General features: G+C 33.8%; 1 protein-coding gene and 1 pseudogene across 1 annotated transcript in view; both read right to left on the bottom strand.

Moving 5' to 3' along the window:
- The window catches only part of PHYHIPL (phytanoyl-CoA 2-hydroxylase interacting protein like), a 51,231-nt gene that overhangs the window by 8,242 nt on the left and 23,381 nt on the right, over positions 1-19,608 (bottom strand). Inside the window, exon 2 of the mRNA XM_090278060.1 lies at positions 1,494-1,690. Within this exon, the coding sequence (XP_090134186.1) occupies positions 1,494-1,690 (197 nt within the window). The remainder of the gene's footprint in view (positions 1-1,493; positions 1,691-19,608) is intronic.
- LOC150010107 (securin pseudogene) lies at positions 3,762-4,363 on the bottom strand (annotated as a pseudogene).

Raw genomic sequence — 19,608 nt, 5'->3', positions numbered from 1 at the left:
GCTTAAAGGTATTTAAACACTGTTATATTCAAATCTTATTCTGCAGACATGAAAACTAAGGCCCAACTTGATTAAGAAATATGTCCCAGGTCATATGGCAAAAATGTACTTGGATTTTAGTTTTCTTGATTTCCAGTATAATGTTCTTATCTGTACATTCCTTCTATATCTTCCATAAAACAAGATGCTAATACTAAATGATAAAATAAAATAGAAACATGAAAAAAATCAAATTCAATAGATTTAGTATTTTAAAATATTTACTTAATATACACTACCCAATACTTTTGAGTAGCTCATTACTAAATATTTTATATGTAAAGGGAGAGGACATTTTTTAAAAGATTTTTAAATTTATTTATTTTTAGAGACGGGAAGGGAGAGAAACATCGATAGGTTGCCTCTCCTACAGCCCTGACCAGGGAGCGAACCTGAAACCCAGGCATGTGCCCTGAACAGGAATATAACTGGAGACCTGCCCTTTCCTCACTTATAGTTAGTATGTTTACTGTACATATAGAAAAATGATAATTTTCCAGACAAGGTAAGACAGTACTTTGAAAATATATGTCAAGTTAAACTTAGTAGCAATATAAAAAATAGACCATGTCATCAGTGAAAGTACTGAAATATAAGAAAGACTACTTAAACCAGGTTAGCTATTTATCCTTTTACAACTCCTTCTGAAGGGAGGTACCTAATAGAAAAGATAGGTGTTAAGTAGATAGTAGGAGAATAAATATCAGAGAAGTGTTACATCTCTAAAATATGTAAAGGTTAGTTTTCATTCTCAAACCATAAAAGGTTACATAAAGCAATTTTTAGTCCTCAAGTTTTTAAACACATACCATGCAGTTTATAAGGTCTATCACATTCCTCTTTTGACAGCTATAGGGAAAAACATGTGCTTCAATGGAAAACTGCATCACCTACATTACACTTTTCTGCCTGACTTCTTCTGATTCTGTGGAAGCTATTTTACAACTCTAATTTGCAGATAGCTAATAACAATTCAGTTATCCTTGTCTAATTACATGCAAATAAATTTTGCTCAGTGAGAGGGACTCTCCTGTCCTCCTGCCCTTGTTCCCTCCTCCAACACAAAAGTTTTGCCTCTACTCACACATTTATTTCAATATCCTGATCTATAACTGTGTCTTTTCTTTGGATTATTCTTTGAACTGGTTGTAATAATACCTCATCAGTTACTTTATTAATGAGTGAAGTAAAATCTTTAACATATGTTCATATTTATGTCTGGATGAGAGTCATGATTTTACTTTTGAGTATATTTTAACAAAATATTTGGCATTTTATTTTCTTACAAAATTTCTTAGAGGGATAGGGTTTTTTTAAATGACATATAATTTTTATTCTTCCCAATGTCAAATGAATCATATAAGTAATTAACAGAGCATTAGTCTTTCTTTCAAAACATCCTCATACTCAGAAAGTTTTAAAGATGTAAATGTAAGTATGTGTTAGGATTTTACCTTGTGTTTAAATTTATTGGAGTTCTTGTTTTCTTTCTTGTTGAGGTCAATAAAATAGTGTGTAATACGGTCCTTTGATTTCGAATCCATTTCCCATGAAATCTTGAATGAGTCACATGTAATGTTGCTTATTTTGATGTTACGTGGTACAGGAAGTTCTTCCATTTCGGCTATGCCACTGTCTTGTGATTTGTTCCCTGCAAGAAAACAATGCACAAATAGTTTCCAAATAATGGATTTTTCCAGTTTGCAAGCTGTGTACATATTTCTGAACTCTGAGATTTCACTTTGTTAAAGAAGTATTTGAGTGCTAATGATAGTAAAAGGTCATATTATCAATAAAAAGCAGAACTAAATTAGTCATTACCAACTCTATATTTTCAATTTACTTTTCCAATTTCTGCTTTCACAGAATAAAAACAAAAACATTGATGATCCATCTTTCTAATCCATAAAAGATTAGCCTTACATGTTAGGTTCCATCTGAAAAGCCCCAATAGACCATTTTTCCTACATTACTAATAAGTTCTACTCTGAAGTAAGTATCCAGTGTTTTAAGCTAGATGATATCATAAATATTGATGATGAAGAATCCAGTCAAATTAAAAAATGTTTATTAAAAACTCTGTGAGGTATCAGTGACAATCTCTGAAAATTGCTTCTATTTTCCATTTTAGAAATTTATATACAGAAACAGTATGTAATGGTTATACTACATATACAAATAATATGAAAGATCATTCTCTTCCAAGTTACTATGTCAAGAATTACTCTAGGACTCTTTTACCTATTATATCTCGATAAATTTAATTTTGAGTGTTAAAGCAATAGATAATGCTAGAAGAGAAAAAAAACAATTACTATGTTGATTGATATTAAAATCCTGAAGAACTGATCTGACAGCTGGTTACTTTAATGACCATGTTCTACATTTCTACTTAGAGAAAATGCTATCACTTTGGCTAAGAGTATGATGGATGACAGTGCAAGAAAAGAAAACATAGATTTGCCAAGTTTGTTTTATATATGGGTAAGACATCCTGGATCAAATTTTATTCCACTAATCCTTTCTATGTTCCCTTCCCCCAAAGGCAACATAAAATCCAATGCCCTGAAAGAGAAAAAAAATGTTATTCATATGATAAAAAGTAGTAGGTCATAAATCAGCTACATAACTTGCTCCTTAACAAGAATAAAATAGCGAATCTTGACCAGCAAAAGTTAAAACAATGAATGTCACTTTGTGGCAATATCTACCACATCCAGATTAGATTGTGCTCTCTGCCCTCACACTCCCATTCCAATTATTTACAACTTCCAGTATTATTAAATCTTTGACCCATGTTGTCTCATTTCAAGCTGTGTATGGCTAGAAGACCCCAATGGCAACTGAAAACTAATTTCAAAATAACTTCCTTGTTGTTTTTTGAACACTACTTTTAAAAATCTGTGTTTCTTCTATGTACTTCCCTCATGCTCCAGTTTCACCAGATTCCCTCTCCAATAAAAGTCCGAGGAAAATTAATCCCCCATCTTTTTCTTTCCTCCCCACCTGACCTTATAGAATCCCCAAATTGCTTCTGCCTTAAAGCCTTTCAAAAGTCAAGAGAAGGAAAAGTACCAAGTGAAATGCTTTTAATGGCCTTGGGAAAGGGAAAGACAATAAATACTCAAACATTAATAATTTTTGTTCTGTTTAGAAAGCTCACATTTTAACCTATTATTCTGATTGCAGTTATGTTTAAAATGTAAGTAACACTAATGAAAATCTTTCTGGGCTTTAATGGTGGAAATATCTGTAGAACTCTTCTGGATTATGATTGTCCATATAATTTCACAACTAAGTAAAAAAAAAATGTTAGTTAAGATCATTTAGAGAAAAGAAAAGGTATTTTGCATTTGATCCAATTTAATGAAAATTCTTCAATATATTAATACTATATAAAACACTACATTTTGCCACTTCTACTATCATTACCTTATTCAGCCTTAAAATAACATAATTATTTCCTAGAATATTACTTTTATACATTTATTCTTATTATTAAAACTTGAGAAAAAACTGTTGAAATGTGGAAAATTTTGTTCATTATCCCATTCAGAATAATATAAAGCTCAAACTTATGAAGGACTTGTTATATCAAGAATCTTCATTTTTCAAGATTCTTATCATAGTCCCAGTTCTTTTTTATAATTAGTCTATTAAATAATTGCTTTATTAATACAAGCTATTAATACAGACACACAAACTATACAGCACTAAGAAACTTAAATCTCTAAGTCATAGAAAACAGGTGGCAATTCAACATTTTCTGAGTCAACAGAATGCTTAGGGGAGACTTCAATGGACTGGACTCCCACGGTGGAGAAGGCATCTTCAGAGGTGGAGGACCGAGGTGTAAAGCTTTTCAAGTTTCCTCTCCTCATCGAGGATCATGAGAGGCACTACGTTTGAGGGGAGTTGTATGATCTGGTGTTCTTCAGGCAGGTCAAAACTCTCAAAATCTAGAGGATTGAAGGGACAGAATTTTTCTATTTCTGTATACATGTCATCCAAGGTGGGAACAGAGCTTTTTGTTTTAAGTCTTCTTGGTCACCTTTTTAGCAGAGAAGGTTTTCTGTCTCTGTTCGAGAGGTCCATTAGTCTTTACTGCCTTTTCTGTAGCTCTGTTGACAGTTCCCAAAGTCTTTCTGGGAGCTTTTGTTACGGCTATTGGAGCATCAAACATTTTGCCAACATGTAGTGTTGCAAACTGAGATCTTCCATTTAAAGGTTTGAAAGGCACAGACCCCAGCTTCAGCCAGTCCTTAGGAGGCACTCAGGTACCTGGTTCACCATTATCCTTATCCACAAAGATCACAGTAGCCATTCTGGATTAAGTTAGAATCAACAGTCCAATTCACCCACAACTCAGCCTCTCATAGTCCCATTTCTTAACAAAGCCACCAGATTATCCTCTATGCTGCTTTCTTACTTGGGTGAACAGGTAAAGAATTTAACTCAAATTAGTCCTAAATTACCTGTCCTCCTCACACTCAGAATCAATATTTAGTCCTCCTCACACTCTGAGAATCAATATTTAACTGAGATTTTGAGATAAGTGACAGGAAGCAATGATTCTGTCTATAAAATTTGTGAAACAATCATGATCCTCATGACACTAATATTCAATATTTCTGGCTGGTCTCTCAAAATTTAAATTGCCTTACAACAGAATGATGACATTTTTAAGTAAACAGCTTTATTGAAATATAATCTACATACTATACAATCACTCATTTAAAATGTAAAATTAGTCCTTTTTCCTTTTTGCTCAAACCCACCAACCCCCAAGCTTCCACCCACTCCTTAGCTGTCATCTGCTCTCTATCTATGAGTCTGTCTCTATTTTGCTTGTTAGTTCAGTTTGTTCATTATATTCCACATATGAATGAAATCATATGGTATTTGACTTTCTCTGACTGGCTTCTTTCACTTAGCATAATGTTCTCCAGGTGCATCCATATTGTCACAAAGGGTAAAACTTTCTTCTTTTTTTTAATGAAAAAAGCAAAAAAGGAAAAGGATTCATGGACATGGACAACAGTGTGGTGATTGCTGGGGGGAGGAGGGTATAAGGACAGAGAAATGTACAATTAAATTGCTTTTAGTAGATCCACAGAGATATGCATTCATATCCACAATCAATTATAGAACATTTTTTTACCCCAAAGAAACTTCATACCTTAACCATTATACCTCAACCCTTATTTACCCCCTCTCCTCAGTCCTAGGCAACCAATAATCTATTTTTTTTGCCTCTATTGATTTGCCTATTTGGACATTTCAAATAAATGGATCATATAATATAGTGTTCTTTGCGACTGGCTTCTTTCATGTAATATATTTTCAAGTTTCATCCATGTTGTATAAGCACTTCATTTATTCTTATTGCCAAATACTATTCCATTGTATGGATACACCAGCTTTTACTTATCTGCTTATCAGCTGATGAACATTTGGTTTATTTCCACTTTTCAGCTATTATAAATAATGCTATTATGAACATTCATGTATGAGGTTTTGTGTAGACATATTGTTACAGAAGGGGGGATGTCCAAAAACCCCTGGAGCTTGCGGCTGGGGGATGGCGAGAAGGAAGCAGCTTTCAGGATGCCTTCACATGCCTGAGGCTAGGGGCTAATGTCTTTATTATGCAAATAGATTTAATGCATCCAAGGCCCGGGAAGATGGGAGGGGACTTGGACCAGGGGATGGTATGGAAAAAGCACACAGAGCCTATGTGAGGTTCTGTGAATGGTCAGAACTGGGGACCATGCCAACTGCATCACAGGATGCAATCAGGGATTTAGAAATAAGCAGCAGACATTTTAACTGGGTCTGACCATGTGGTTTTGAGAACCACACACACCATGCTCCTTTGAAAAGAAGGGTTCTCCATGCAGTTTACAAGGAGGGCAGAGGTGCTCTCCATGTGGATTAGAAAAGGGGAACACCATGCAGCTTTGTGACACACCTTGCTGCTTGGAAAAAGGGGAATACTTTTGTGGTTTTCGAAAAAAAAGGCTGGGAATTTACGCGGTTCTGGATTAAAAACTGGCGGGCACCATAATACAGACAAGGCCTCCCCAATCAGAATTGCATGATTGGCAATTCTACCGGTAAAGCTGAACTGTGTCTAGGAAGTACGGAAATGGTTTCTCTAACTTTTCTGAAACTAGCCTGGTTTGGTAGGGGGAGGCAGAAATATGTGTTTGTGGGTGTTTTAAGGAACATAAGACCTGACAGAAATCCACAAATAATCTAAATCTATATAACTATTAAATAAACAATTCTTTTTCTTTTCACTAAACTCTGGCATTGAGAGTTATAATTCTGGCGGCGGGCAATCAGGCCCCTAACAAAACAGCCTGTGGGTTCTGTTTCAATTGGAGCAGCCCAGGGGTTCTGTACCAATTTGTTTTCATTTCTCTTGGGTATATAACTAGGAATAGAATTGCTGGTTCATATGGTATGTCTATGTTTAATTTGCTGAGGAACTTTTAGACTGTTTTCCAAAGTGGCTGCACCATTTTACATTCCCACCAGCAGTGTATGAGTGTTCTGATTTCACCACATTCTCATCCATATTTACTATTATCTATCTTCTTTTGTTGCTTGTACTTTTGGTGTCATATCTAAGAGACCATTGTCTAATCCAAGGTCACAAATATTTACACCTAAATTTTCTTCAAAGAGCTTCATAGTTTTAGCTCTTAAATTTAGGTTTTTGATCAAATGTTAGCTATTTTTTTTTTGTATTTGGTGTGAAGTACAGGTCCAGCCTCCTTTTTCATGTGGATATATAGCTGTCCCAGCACCATTTATTGAAAAAGATTATTCTTTTCTCATTTAATTGCCTTGGTACCCTCATCAAAAATCAGTTGGCCACAAGTGTACAGTTTATTTCTACACTCTCAATTTTGTTCCAATGATCTATTCCATTACCACCCTGTCTTGATGACTGAAGTGATATTGTAGTACATTTTGAAACTGATGGATGTGAGTTCTCCAATAATATTCTTTTTCAAGATTATTTTGGCTATTTGGTCCCTTGAATTTCTACATGAATTTTAGGATCAGTTTCTCAATGTCTGCAAAGAAAACAGGTGAAATTCTGATAGGGAATGAGCTGAACCTATATATCAATGAGTGATATTGCCATCTTAATAATCCATGAATATAGAATACCTTGCCATTAGTTTATTTCAACATGTTCAGATCTTAAGTGCCCCAAAGGCAAATGTTTAATAAGTAAATTTAAATTATCAATGAAAAAAATCACTGTAGATTCACTCCCTTTTAAAAGTCTATTACGGAAGTTTACAAGAACACACCAAGGACAGAAGAAAACATAACAAATCCTTATGTACCTATTGCCCAGATTCAACAACTATCAACATTTTGCCATTTTTGTTTCATTTCTCTACTATCTGCCTTTGAATTAATTCACCTTTTGATTTCTGGATAACACTTAATATAATGTCAGCCTTACAGAAAAGTTGCAAGAATAGTACCTAAGAGCTCCTGTGGGGGACAGACAGACATGGGGTGATGTGGGAAGCAAACAGGCTTGGTTTAAAAGACTCTGACCACTGTGCAGAGCCACCCCCTGCTGGGCCCTTAGCTCGCAGGTTGTCTTCCATGCCTGCTCTGAATCCCACCCTCTGGGGATTTTAAAGATAGAATAGAAATACAAAGTGGCTTTTAAGGAAAAGGGAACCTGCTCTGTTTTTCTCTATATAGCTCAAATCCTTGTCAGTAGAATGTGAAAATCGGAACGATTAAGAGGAAATGTTTTTGACCTCGTGTAAAATACCTGGATGTTTCAAAATGCTCTCCATATCCTTGATTCTGTCTCTGTTCTTCTTGTTTGCTTAGTTTGGTTTTCATATCAATTGTTGATAGATATGTATTTTTTGCCATTATATTTTCATAGTTTTGATCTTCTTTTTCTTAATAAGTCACTTTAACATTTCATATAATAATGGTTTGGTGGAGATGAACTCCTTTAGCTTTTTTCTTTTCTGGGAAGCATTTTATCTCCCTTTTGATTCTAAACGATAGCTTTGTGGGGGTAGAACAAGTAGATCACTGCTTCTCATGACTTTGAATATTTCTTGCCAATCCTTTGTAGCCTGCAAAGTTTCTATTGAGAAATCAGCTGACAGTCTTATGGGAGCTCTCCTGTAGGTAACTAACTGCTTTTCTTTTGCTGCTTTTAATATTTTCTGTTTATTTCTAACCTTTGGCATTTTAATTATATATTTATTTTTTGAAAGCTGTATCAGAGGAAAAAGTTACTTGGTTATCAAGATTACCTCATGAAGTGTATCCCCCAACTTGATTAATCAAAAAAGCAGTTTTATCTTTAAAACGTTTTTCACATATTTTTGCACCATTGTCACCTAGCCCCACAAGTTTTCCTGTGAGAAGAACTAGTAATTTTTCTTCTTTAAGCTATCTTCCCTAGAGTGCTATAATAGAAGCCAATTAGAAGTCTTAGTTACAGACATAATGGGCAAAAATGACTCAGTTTGAATAACATAAGAGAAAGAGTCTTTTAAAAAGGTAATAAAGGCAGTTAGTTTTAATAATAAGCCTTAAGCTGTCCTAGGGAAAAAAATTACAGGGGTTTGATCACTTCACCTAAATATATCCACCAGGGGAAATTTTCTCATATAATATGTATTTTCCTTCCTAAGGTTTAGTACAGCTAGGAGGAATGATTTCATAACTAAAATTACATATATATGAAGTCTGTCTGGAAAAGTCTAGCTATTGTTAGTATAATGAAAATGGTTTGCCCAATGTTGATATAAACTGGCAGCTAAGGAGAGTGGACTGGAATGCACATGCATGAACAATGATGACTTCACTGTACTAGTCAGTGGGAGTGGTAGATACTGCTGAGTGACCATGTGTATTGTCTGGCTGTCACATTCAAAATAACTGAGCAAGAAGAGCAATGAATCTGCATCTAATTTTGCATTAAGCTTGAATGTTCCACCATGAAAACTGTTTAGATGTTTCAGAAGGCTTTTGGGGACAATGAAATGGAAATCGACTGGTTCTCTACACCCAAGGAGAAGGAGTGGCAAAGTCACAGCAAAATCAAGACCATGTTAACTGTGTGTTTTGTTTTTTTTTATTGGGAAGGTATTATCCATCACGAGTATGATCCTCTAGGCCAAACAATTAATAAGGAGCACTACCTCAATGTTCTTCGTCTGTTGAGAGATGCCATACAACGAAAACAACCACAGCTATAAGCAACTGGTGACTGGCATATTTACCACAACAATGCACCATGTCTCATGCAGTTTTTTTTTTTTTTTTTTTAAACAGCAAATCATCCAGGTAACTCAGCCCCCCCTACACTCAGATTTGGTGCCCTGCAACTTCTAGATTTTCCCAAAACTAAATTCACCTTTGAAAGGGAAGAGATTTCAGATTGTTAATGAGATTCAGGAAAATACAAAGGGGCAGCTGATGGTGATTCCAACAAAGGATTTTGTAGTGTTTTAAACTGTGGAAAAGATGCTGGGAGAACTGTGTAAGGTCCCAAGGTGGCACTTTGAAGGACCTGAGGCATCATCGCCCTACGTACAATGTTTCATGCATCTTATATCTTCTTCAATAAATGTCTTTATTTTTCATATTATATGGCTGGATACCTCTGGACAGACTACATATGTTTAAATAAACATCTTTTCAAATAATTTTCATTTCAAAGTCGGAGATACAACCTGCTGGACAAAGGTACTTTCCTTTTCATAAAATCAAGTTTTAAATGCTATAATACTTTTAAAGTCATGAAAGAAAAACTAAGACAGTAGTAAAATTCAAAATTGTAACTACAACAAAACCTGAAACTGCTTTATTTACAAAACTCTAGAAATAAAAATACTCTTAGCGGTAACACCAAATATTATGGGAATTTTGGGGAAAAAAATACAAAAAGGAGGATAAATATCATGGTAATCTCTATACTATTAACACACTGTGGATGTGTTTTATAACCTGTTTTTGTCTTTATGTTTGATGAACATTCTTCCATGACTACATATAATTCTAATTTTGATTCATTCTATTCTATTATTCAGTTGTCCTAATACTGGACATGATGATTGTTTCCAGTCTTTTCCTGTAATAATACTTTAGTCGCCACTATGTTTTTTGTTTGTTTATTTTTTGTTACTTACCAATTCTGTTTCTTGCTATTTAAAATATCCATGAACAAAATTTAAAATTTTGTCTTAAAGAGGCAAGAAGAGCCTTGACCAAAACCATATACAAAAATCAGCTTCAAACTGATTTTTTAAAAATCACAAGAAAGTCTTTGTGAACTAGACTAAGTGAAGAGTTCTTACACTTAACTCAAAAGCATGATCCATAAAAAGAAAAATCCATCCTCCCCCCCTTACTTATTTTACCCACTTGAAGTGCCTGTCTACCATGAGTTTCAGCAAATTTCTCCCCTATGTGTCTTGACATCATAGTATTTATGTGTGTGTATGTGTGTGTATCTTGATGTGCAGCATTCACCAGACTGTCTTATGCAGTTTATTAAATATTACCAGATAAAAGTAAATAATATAATACATCACATAAATAAAATGAAGGATAAAAATCATATAATCATATCAAGAGATGCAGAAAAATAATTTGACAAAATCTAGCACACATTCATGACAAAAACTCAGCAAAGTAGTAACAGAGGAAACATACATCAACATAATAAAGGTCATATTAAGAAAAGTAAATAATAGAGCTACTATTTTTAGATCTACTGTTTATATTTATTAGATTTGTACACTACTGTTCTTGAGCATGGCCTTAGGATCTAGTCAATAGTTCTACGACCTATCCTTTCAACAAACCAGTAAAATTTTAAACAAAACAGAGAGTTGTTTTCAGTTTGTGAAGAATAAAAATAAAACTATAATTTTGTATAACTAAACTAATATGAGTATATCTTATTCAATCCCAAAGACAATATAATTAAATAAATTACATTTTAACATCAAATGTAAAACTACTTAATCTCAGAATAAAAGACAGTCTTTCAAAATTGATTAAAAAGAAAAAATTGAACAAATGTAACTTTATGAAGCACTCACTAAAATTTCTATATTTATCTCATTTAACAGAAAACTGATGAAAACATCACTATGGCTTGGCACTAGTCCAAGGACTGATATTAGAAAATGATTTGATACAGTTTAGTTGCCCTTCTTTATAGATAAATAAACTATAGTTCAGGGAAACGGAATGATGTGGCTAGAGTTAAAGAGTGGGTAATTAAAAGAAACAAATGCAGCCCTGGCCAGGTGATCCAGATGGTTGGAGCATCATCCCATACACCACCCAAAGGTTTCAGGTTCAATCACTGGTTGGGGCACAGGGTGCATATGGGAGACAACCTGTCAATCTCACATGAATCTCTCTCTCTCACTCTCTCTCACTCTCTCTCTCTCTCTCCCTCTCTCTCTCTCTCCCTCTCTCTTTCTCTCTCTCTCTCTCTCTCTCCATATCCCCTTCCTCTCTAAAATCAATATACATATCCTCAGATGAAGATTAAAAATACATACATACATACATAAAAATAAAAGAAACAAATTAAAATCCATGCTTTTTTTAAGTCCATAGATTTTTTTCCATTATATTATGTTCTCTCAGTTTAGTTCCTTACTGTGTCTCTATTTTGAATACTATATGTTATATGGGTGTGATCAGGGAAGTGTGAGAAACAATGCCAGTGGGCAAGATCAACTAAATTCACAATTTAGACATTTTACAAGTTGTTTTGTATAAAGCTTAGAAAATAGTCACAGCCCTTAATATTTTTGCAATCTAACTGAATATCTAAATGGTAATTCAAACTGAAATTGTATAATTTCACACGGTGCTGTTTTTCTGACTCTTTCATTTAATTCATTAATTCCTAATGTCTAGAATTAAATTGAATAAGTTTCTAATAAAAATGTATGCTGGTTTACACCTTTACTGATTTTGACCCATCAGCTTCTACCTAAGGGGTATTTGGCAATGTCTAAAGATATTTTTGATCAACATACTTGGGGATGATACTACTGGTATCTAATGGAGTCTACATTGTTAGGCTTCATCTGTCCATGATATAAATTATTAATCAATTCAATCAGGTAAGTTAAAAACCTGATGTCAATTGCTTAATGTCAGTGTTTATATCCTTTGGGGAAAAAAAGTGAAACAGTTAATGAAACTGATTTTTTGTGTATTGTTGGACTCAGTTATTATTCTTCTTCTTCTACACATTACTTAGTGGTATCTGTATTTTACATATTTAGAACACTTAAATTTTTGATATCCAACTTCCAGAAATAAAGAAGCTAGAAAATGAAAATAAATATTCCTTGGGTATTGAAATATATAGGAAAAAGAAAAAGAAGTAGGACTCAGGCATAATAAAAAGTAAGGGTTATGCTACCCTACACAAGAGAGGTAGAAAGAGGCTTGCATACTGAGGCTGCATTTGAAAGAGGACTAAGGAAGTCAAGAATGAACTGCAGGACTGATCCAGAAACAAAGTTCAGAAGAGTAACAGAGCCTATGAGCAGATCTCAGAGGTAGGCCAAAGACAATGCAAATTTTTAAGTTTCATTTTCAATACAGTAAACTGCATTTGTTGGTATACCTTTGAATATTTATCACAAAGTACCCACCCCCATTATGCTAATACTCAAATTCATTTTCTGTATTACTAGCTATATCCCACATACATAAATACACAACCACTGATTATAGATTGGCTATGGTTATACTACATATACTAATCAGGTGAGGGTTTGAATTCTAGCTCTGCTACAAGAAATAATCTGATTTTGAGTAAATCATATAACCTTCCGCACAGGATCAATGAGTACTAAATAAGAAAATACAGACATATTAAACATTTAATACGGTATCTAGTATGTAGAAAGACAATAAATGTTAGCTAACTTAACATTACATTGATAGAAATAGTAATACTAATTCACTCTACCTTCTGGTCTAGCTAATGCATAACTTTTAAAATTCACGACAGAATGTCAGTGCTTTCAGTAATCTTGAATGTTTCTTTTCCTACTGAAATCCTTCAGATATGCTAACATTCATTAGCGTCCAGATTTATGCTGAAAAGGCTGTAATTTCCTAATTTTGATGTGAACTTTGATTATAAATGAATTACTTATTGCTTTTCTCTTGAATATACTCTTACCTTTTTTTGGAAACAAAATCACTTTGCAAATCACATCTAGTTTCCTGTTTTTAAGATGTTTAGTAGAGCTTGCCCCACCTGCTTGTTGTATTCTTCCTCTCCACAAGCCTCTACTTTTTATTTTTGCACAATATATCACTTTGCATCACTTAAGGCATACAATCCCTAAGCCTTTCTTTCTGAACTATTTCTCTTCACACTTATAGCATATCCTAATTATCTGCATGTTTTCTTAGTTATTTCACCTCTAAATCATTTATAAAATACTTAAAGCTTATTTTCCTAGTACCCATAGAATCCAAATGGTATTTCACCCCAATTTTGGATCTTAAAATCGCTATTGTGTGATTACCATTCCTGGGTTTGTTTTAAATCCATGTAACAGTACTTCTTCATTACAGGAATTATGATTCATTTTTCAATAAAGTTTTATGATGTACTATTTTATTCTTCACCAATGATGCTGTATTTATTGAACCAGCTGCAGGGCTATTGATACCTCCTGATACCAAAGCTTTTTCACAGTTTCTCATTACTCCAGAGGTTAGTAGTGAACAAATGGAGGATATAAAAATTCAACTGTCACCACACTAGGAAAACTGTTCTACAGGGAACAGAGGCACCTGAATATTAATAAAAACTTTTCCTCACTATAAAGGCACTCTATGTGGTAAAAAAGCAGGGGAATACACCACCTTGGAACCTCAGACTCTGAAGTGCATGACACCAATATTCAAAAGCATCTGAATGTAGTTAATTTACAATGTCCATGGATTTTTAGAGTTTTGAGCTTTTGTGTGAAACCAAGAAAATCCATTTATCTATATGGTGTTCACTCTTCACATATAGCACTGGATTCTGCAGTTCACAGAAGAAACACAAATTTCTGGCTTCACTGACATAAAAAGCAGCATAAGATTAATGAGATAAGCACACTATTTGTATGCTTATTTCTGTTAGCCATAGCCAGTGTTAAATTCCAAGTATCAATTTAAAATGGATTTGATTACTGTCCCTAAAGTTGAATTACTAAATAAGTACTAAATGAAAATAAAAAAGTGAAACTCCTGCAGTATCTATTGTGCAGTTAAATTAGTCAAAATATATATACATGAGCTAAAAATGGTGAATAAAATATGAAAATATTTTTGTCATTTCTCTTTATAAAAGCAAAAATGACAATGACAATGAAAAAAATGACTGTATTGTGCTAAGTTTTTCACTAGTCTCACTATGCAAATATTAAAACTTGAGGATAAAATTGAAAAAAAAGCCTTTGGCAAATTATGACATGATAAACAAATTCTAACAAAAGAAATAGTTGTATATGATTGAAAGAAAACACTAGATGACAATTGTAGATATCAAGGGTCAAGCTCAGTTTCTCTCACTAAATGAGGTATAAAACATTTCTTAATCATAATAGAAAATATTTAAATACAGCACGAGATCAAAGCTTTTAGTAATAGAACCGTTTACTGAATACATACCTGCTAGGCAGTGTTTTTAGTGTTTTACGTATATTTTTAATCCTTATTAAATTTATGAATTAATGAAGTAATATTATCATTATTCTATTTTAACAGTTGAAAAAGCTGAGGTACAAAGAGGTTATATGAATTGCCCAAGGTGAAATAACTAATGTAAAAGCCAAAATTTCAACCCAGAAGGCCTGGCATTAAAGGGTAGATTCTTAACCACTGTACACAGCTGCCTTATTATAGTTATTCTAGAACTATTTGTATTGTTTGGACAAATCACTTAACCATCACTATTTCTTTATTTGTGAAATAACAGAACTTATTTGCATTAGATTCTCTCTAAAATCACTACCAACTTCACACCTGGCTACTACATGTTGTTACAAGTGCAATATTCTTAAGCTTCTTGCATTTTTAGCTAACAGTATTTTCCAATAACTTGTAATCAAGTTAAATATATCCCATACACCCAGAAACTCTATTCTTTTCTGATAACATTTCCTTGCAGTAGGGCAATTAATTTAGACACCATGGTGTAGTGGAGTACAAATAAAGCTTATTATCTGGTTAAAGTTCTCTTATTAACATACCGTACAGCCTTAGCTACATCACTTCACATCTCTTGAACTCAAATTCTTCCTCTTTAAATTTGAAGGGACCTGTTAATGCATTCCATTATTCTTAGTAATATAAAGTTGTTTTTGATTAAAAAATGTTACATGTTTGTAAAAAAGCAGAATTGGTCAACTTTAATTTTTCCTAAAGATTGACTACTTATGCCTGTCTTTTTGCCACTTCACAGTATTATATCCTCAACAAGAATACCCATGGGCAGGTAAAAATGGGAGTGGGAAAGAAGTAGGTCTGTTTATTAGTTATTAGCAACTCACCACAAAAATGGTGTGAAAAGAGGCAGAACCTGCATTAACTTTAGAGTATATACTGCTTTTGCTTCTCCTTTTCTCCATTACTGCAGAACAAGTTGTTTCTATAATTCAATTCTCTTAATTTTTCAATCCTGGCCCTTTGTATTTTATATGACTTAAGACAGACATGTATTTTGTGTTTAATACCATGTGGTCTATAAGAAACTGAGAAAGATATTTGAAGTGTAATTATTGCATGAGTCTAAACATATCTTAGGAAAGAAGTTATCTATCGATTATGGATGTCACCTCAAGTTCTTTCATTTTTCCCTTTCTCTAAAAATGACCCTTATTCACCCAGTCAGTATATATAGTAATATTGAAAAATTATCAATCTATAAGCAAATTCATTTAATTGACATATATGAAGGTACTTCCATGTAGTATAATGGTGAGCATCAAATTATTGAGTCTAAAAGTACCTGAAAAATACTGGACACTATATCAAAATAAAAACATAAATAATTTTAAATATAAGTGGACTCAAATAACATAATATTGACTTATAAAAGCAATTATGTGTAGGACAGTTTGGGGTATGAAATAAACCAGCTTCACGAAACTACATATAGAAACTAGCTAGTAAACCACATTTTAATTCATTTACTCGTATTCCCACCTGAGTTAACTAAAGGCACTTTTATTGTATGAAACGTATTAATGAATACTTCATTTTTATATAACACATTTTGGAACAAAAATATCAAACTATATAAAGGATACTTACATGTCCAAGACATTAAACTATTAACACTATAATCATTTACTCCTATATCTATTTCTTCGTCTTATTAATTTTAATCATCTTTAAAATTAGCACTTCCTTATTTATTCATGAACATATGCAGGAAACAGTTCCAACATGATTAAAAAATACCAAAAATCTCTCAAAATACTTAAAATATTATTTTCCTGCATATGGTCAACAGCAGCTAATTTCAAGCAAACATGTATACAACATAATAAGAATTTTAAAGCTCCCTCCAAAGGATAAATATTGCATACAGAATCTGTACTGTTTTATTGTAATAACAGATGGATTATCATGATATTAAAGAAGCTTAATATTCAGAGCCCCTCATTGTATGGTCCCCTTCCATCACCCAGTGTGTATTTTCAAAATAATTATAGACTTTTTTCTAAAGAGGATTCCCCAAATTATACAAGGTTGAGGTGACACAATATTTAGATCCATTCCTCCAGAGCAGGCACATATGTTTTTTTGATGATTATATACATTTAGTCAATTTTTAAACTATTCTTTATTTTTTAAACAAAATGCATCTTTATACAAGGTACATACTTTAATATACCTTTATACAAAGTGTACTACATGACAATTTAATATACACCTACATACTGAAGTGATTACTACAGTCAAGATAATTAACATACCTCCTCACACAGTTACCATTTTTATGGTGAAAACACTTGTAATCTCCTCTCTGACCAATATCTCTCCATTTCTCCCACTTTCACCTCTGGTCACCATTGTTCTACTCTCTGCTTCTATGTATTCAACTATTTTAGGTCCCACATGTAAGTTAGATTTCATAGGATTTTTAAAAACATTTTATGTTTCTAGCTTATTTAACGTAACACAATGTCCTCCGGGGGTTCATCCATGTTGTTATTAATGGCAGGATTTCCTACTTTAAGTTTGAATGATATTCTATATGTATATCGCCATCCCTTCATCCATAGACAGACACTTAGGTTGCATCCATAACTTGGCTATTGTGAATAATGCTATAATGTACATGGAACGCAGATATCTCTTCAAGGTACTGATTTCATTTACTTTGGGTATTTACCCAAAATAGACTGTTGGGTCATATGAAAGGAAGAGCAATCAAACAAGGAAAAAAAAAAAAGAAGGTATCCAAATCAGAAAGAAGTAAAATTACCATTGTTTACAGGTGACAAGATCGTATATGTAGAAAACCTTAAAGACTATACAAAAAATAATGTCTGAACTGATAAATTTAGTAAAGTTGTAGGATAAAAAAATCAATACACAAAAATCAGTTGCATTTCTTTACATTAATAATAACCTATCTGGAAAGAGAATTTTTAAAAATCTCACTTACAATAGCATCAAAAAGAATAAGTTTAACCAAGGAAGTAGAAGATCTGTACACTGAAAGCTATAAAATATCAATGAAAGAAGTTGAAGACACAAATAAATGAAAACTATCCCATGATCATGGGTTAGAAAAATTAATATTGCTAAAATGTCCCTATATCCAAAATGATATACAGACTCAACATAATTCCAATGGCATTTTCCAAAGAAATGGAATAAACAATCCTAAAATTCATATGGAACAACAAAAGACCCCAAACAACAAAAGCAATCTTGAGAAAGAAGAACAGAGTTGGAAGCATCACAATTCCTGATTTCAAATTATGTTACAAAGCTATAGTAATCAAAACAGTATGGTAGTGACATAAAAACAGATAAATAGACAATGAAACAGAATGGAAAACCAAGAAACAAACCCAATCATATATGGTCAACTAAGAATACACAATGCAGAAAGCATAGTCTCTTCAATAAATGGTGCATGGAAAATTAAATATCCATGTGCAAAAGAATGGAATCGGACTCTTACCTTTACATCATACATAAAAATCAACTCCAATGCATTAAAGACTTAAATGTAAGACCTAAAATCATAAAACTCCTAGAGGAAAACACAGGAAAAAAACTCTTTGACATACAGGTCCTGGCAATGATTTTTTTGGATTTGACACCAAAAGCAAAAGTAAACAAGTGGAACTGAGGCAGGATAGTAAGAACGTAGGAAAATTCCTTGGCAAGTAGAATAGGGAAACTGAGATAGATATCTGAACAAACTGGCTGAGCAATTTACAGCCAGATACAGAAGGTCACCAGGGAGGAAAGTTCCAGGTGCCCAGCAATGAGCAAAACTGGTTTCAGACCTCGCTCCCAGGGTGGCCTTTCCTTCCCTGGCATGTCTGCTGGTTATGCAGTTCAGATCCTACCATGATATCTCCTCCCTAGAGATAACATCTAGGCATCAGCTGTATTTCAGCTCCAGGTCCGAAAAGCAGCAAAACCAGGAGGGCATGCCAGCACCAGCTGGGATGACTACTGACCCCCTGCTCTGGCACCAACCAATCATTGAGGACCATAACACTGAAAGGATATACCTGGAAAAGCTGATAAAAATTCTATTTGAAATCCTCCCCTAAAATCCCCACCTTGGAAAGCACATAAAAGCCCTCAAAAAAAGAAGCCAGCACATACCCTTCTTGGGGCGCACCCACTTGAATCTTCTTTTGGAGTGAACTGTCTTTTTCCTAAGCTCTAAGGGTCCCCATGAGACTTACAACCAGGTGAGGAAAGAGCAGTGGCTCCCTTTTCTCTGACTTTTCAGTGAGCTGACAGCAGCACAACCTTGGCTCTCTCCTTTCGTTTCTTCTATCCTAGATCCTTCCTTTTTTCACTGTCCCAGATTAATTAACAAACCCTCAAAATCACCTGGATTCATTTTGTGAAATCTTCCCTGCACAAAGTCAAGAAACCACATAACTACCTGCTGGCCTGATGCAGACCCACTCCAGGCTCAGTCTCCTTCTGGTAATAGGATTACATCCAAATAAAAAGCTTCTGCACAGCAAAGGAGACAATCAACAAAATGAAAAGGCAACCTACAGATTAGGAGAAAGCACAGCCATACCTCAGTACTTACCAGCTTCAGAACTTGTCAAACCCTGTACTCATCACATTTTGATGAGAAAAAATGTTTCAGTACTTGGAGCATGCTTGAGACTTGTCATACTTACTAGAATGTGTATGACTCTAACACTGTCCCACAAGAGAAAATTCTTCATTACTCATCAGTTGTGGCACTCAAGTTCCGGAACAAATTAATGATGAGTACCAAGGTACCCACTC

The sequence above is a fragment of the Furipterus horrens genome, unplaced genomic scaffold, assembly GCF_987537825.1.
Source record: "Furipterus horrens unplaced genomic scaffold, mFurHor1.1.pri manual_scaffold_5, whole genome shotgun sequence".
NCBI classification, from domain to species: Eukaryota; Metazoa; Chordata; class Mammalia; order Chiroptera; family Furipteridae; genus Furipterus; species Furipterus horrens.
This window is presented reverse-complemented; position numbering and strand designations above follow the sequence as displayed.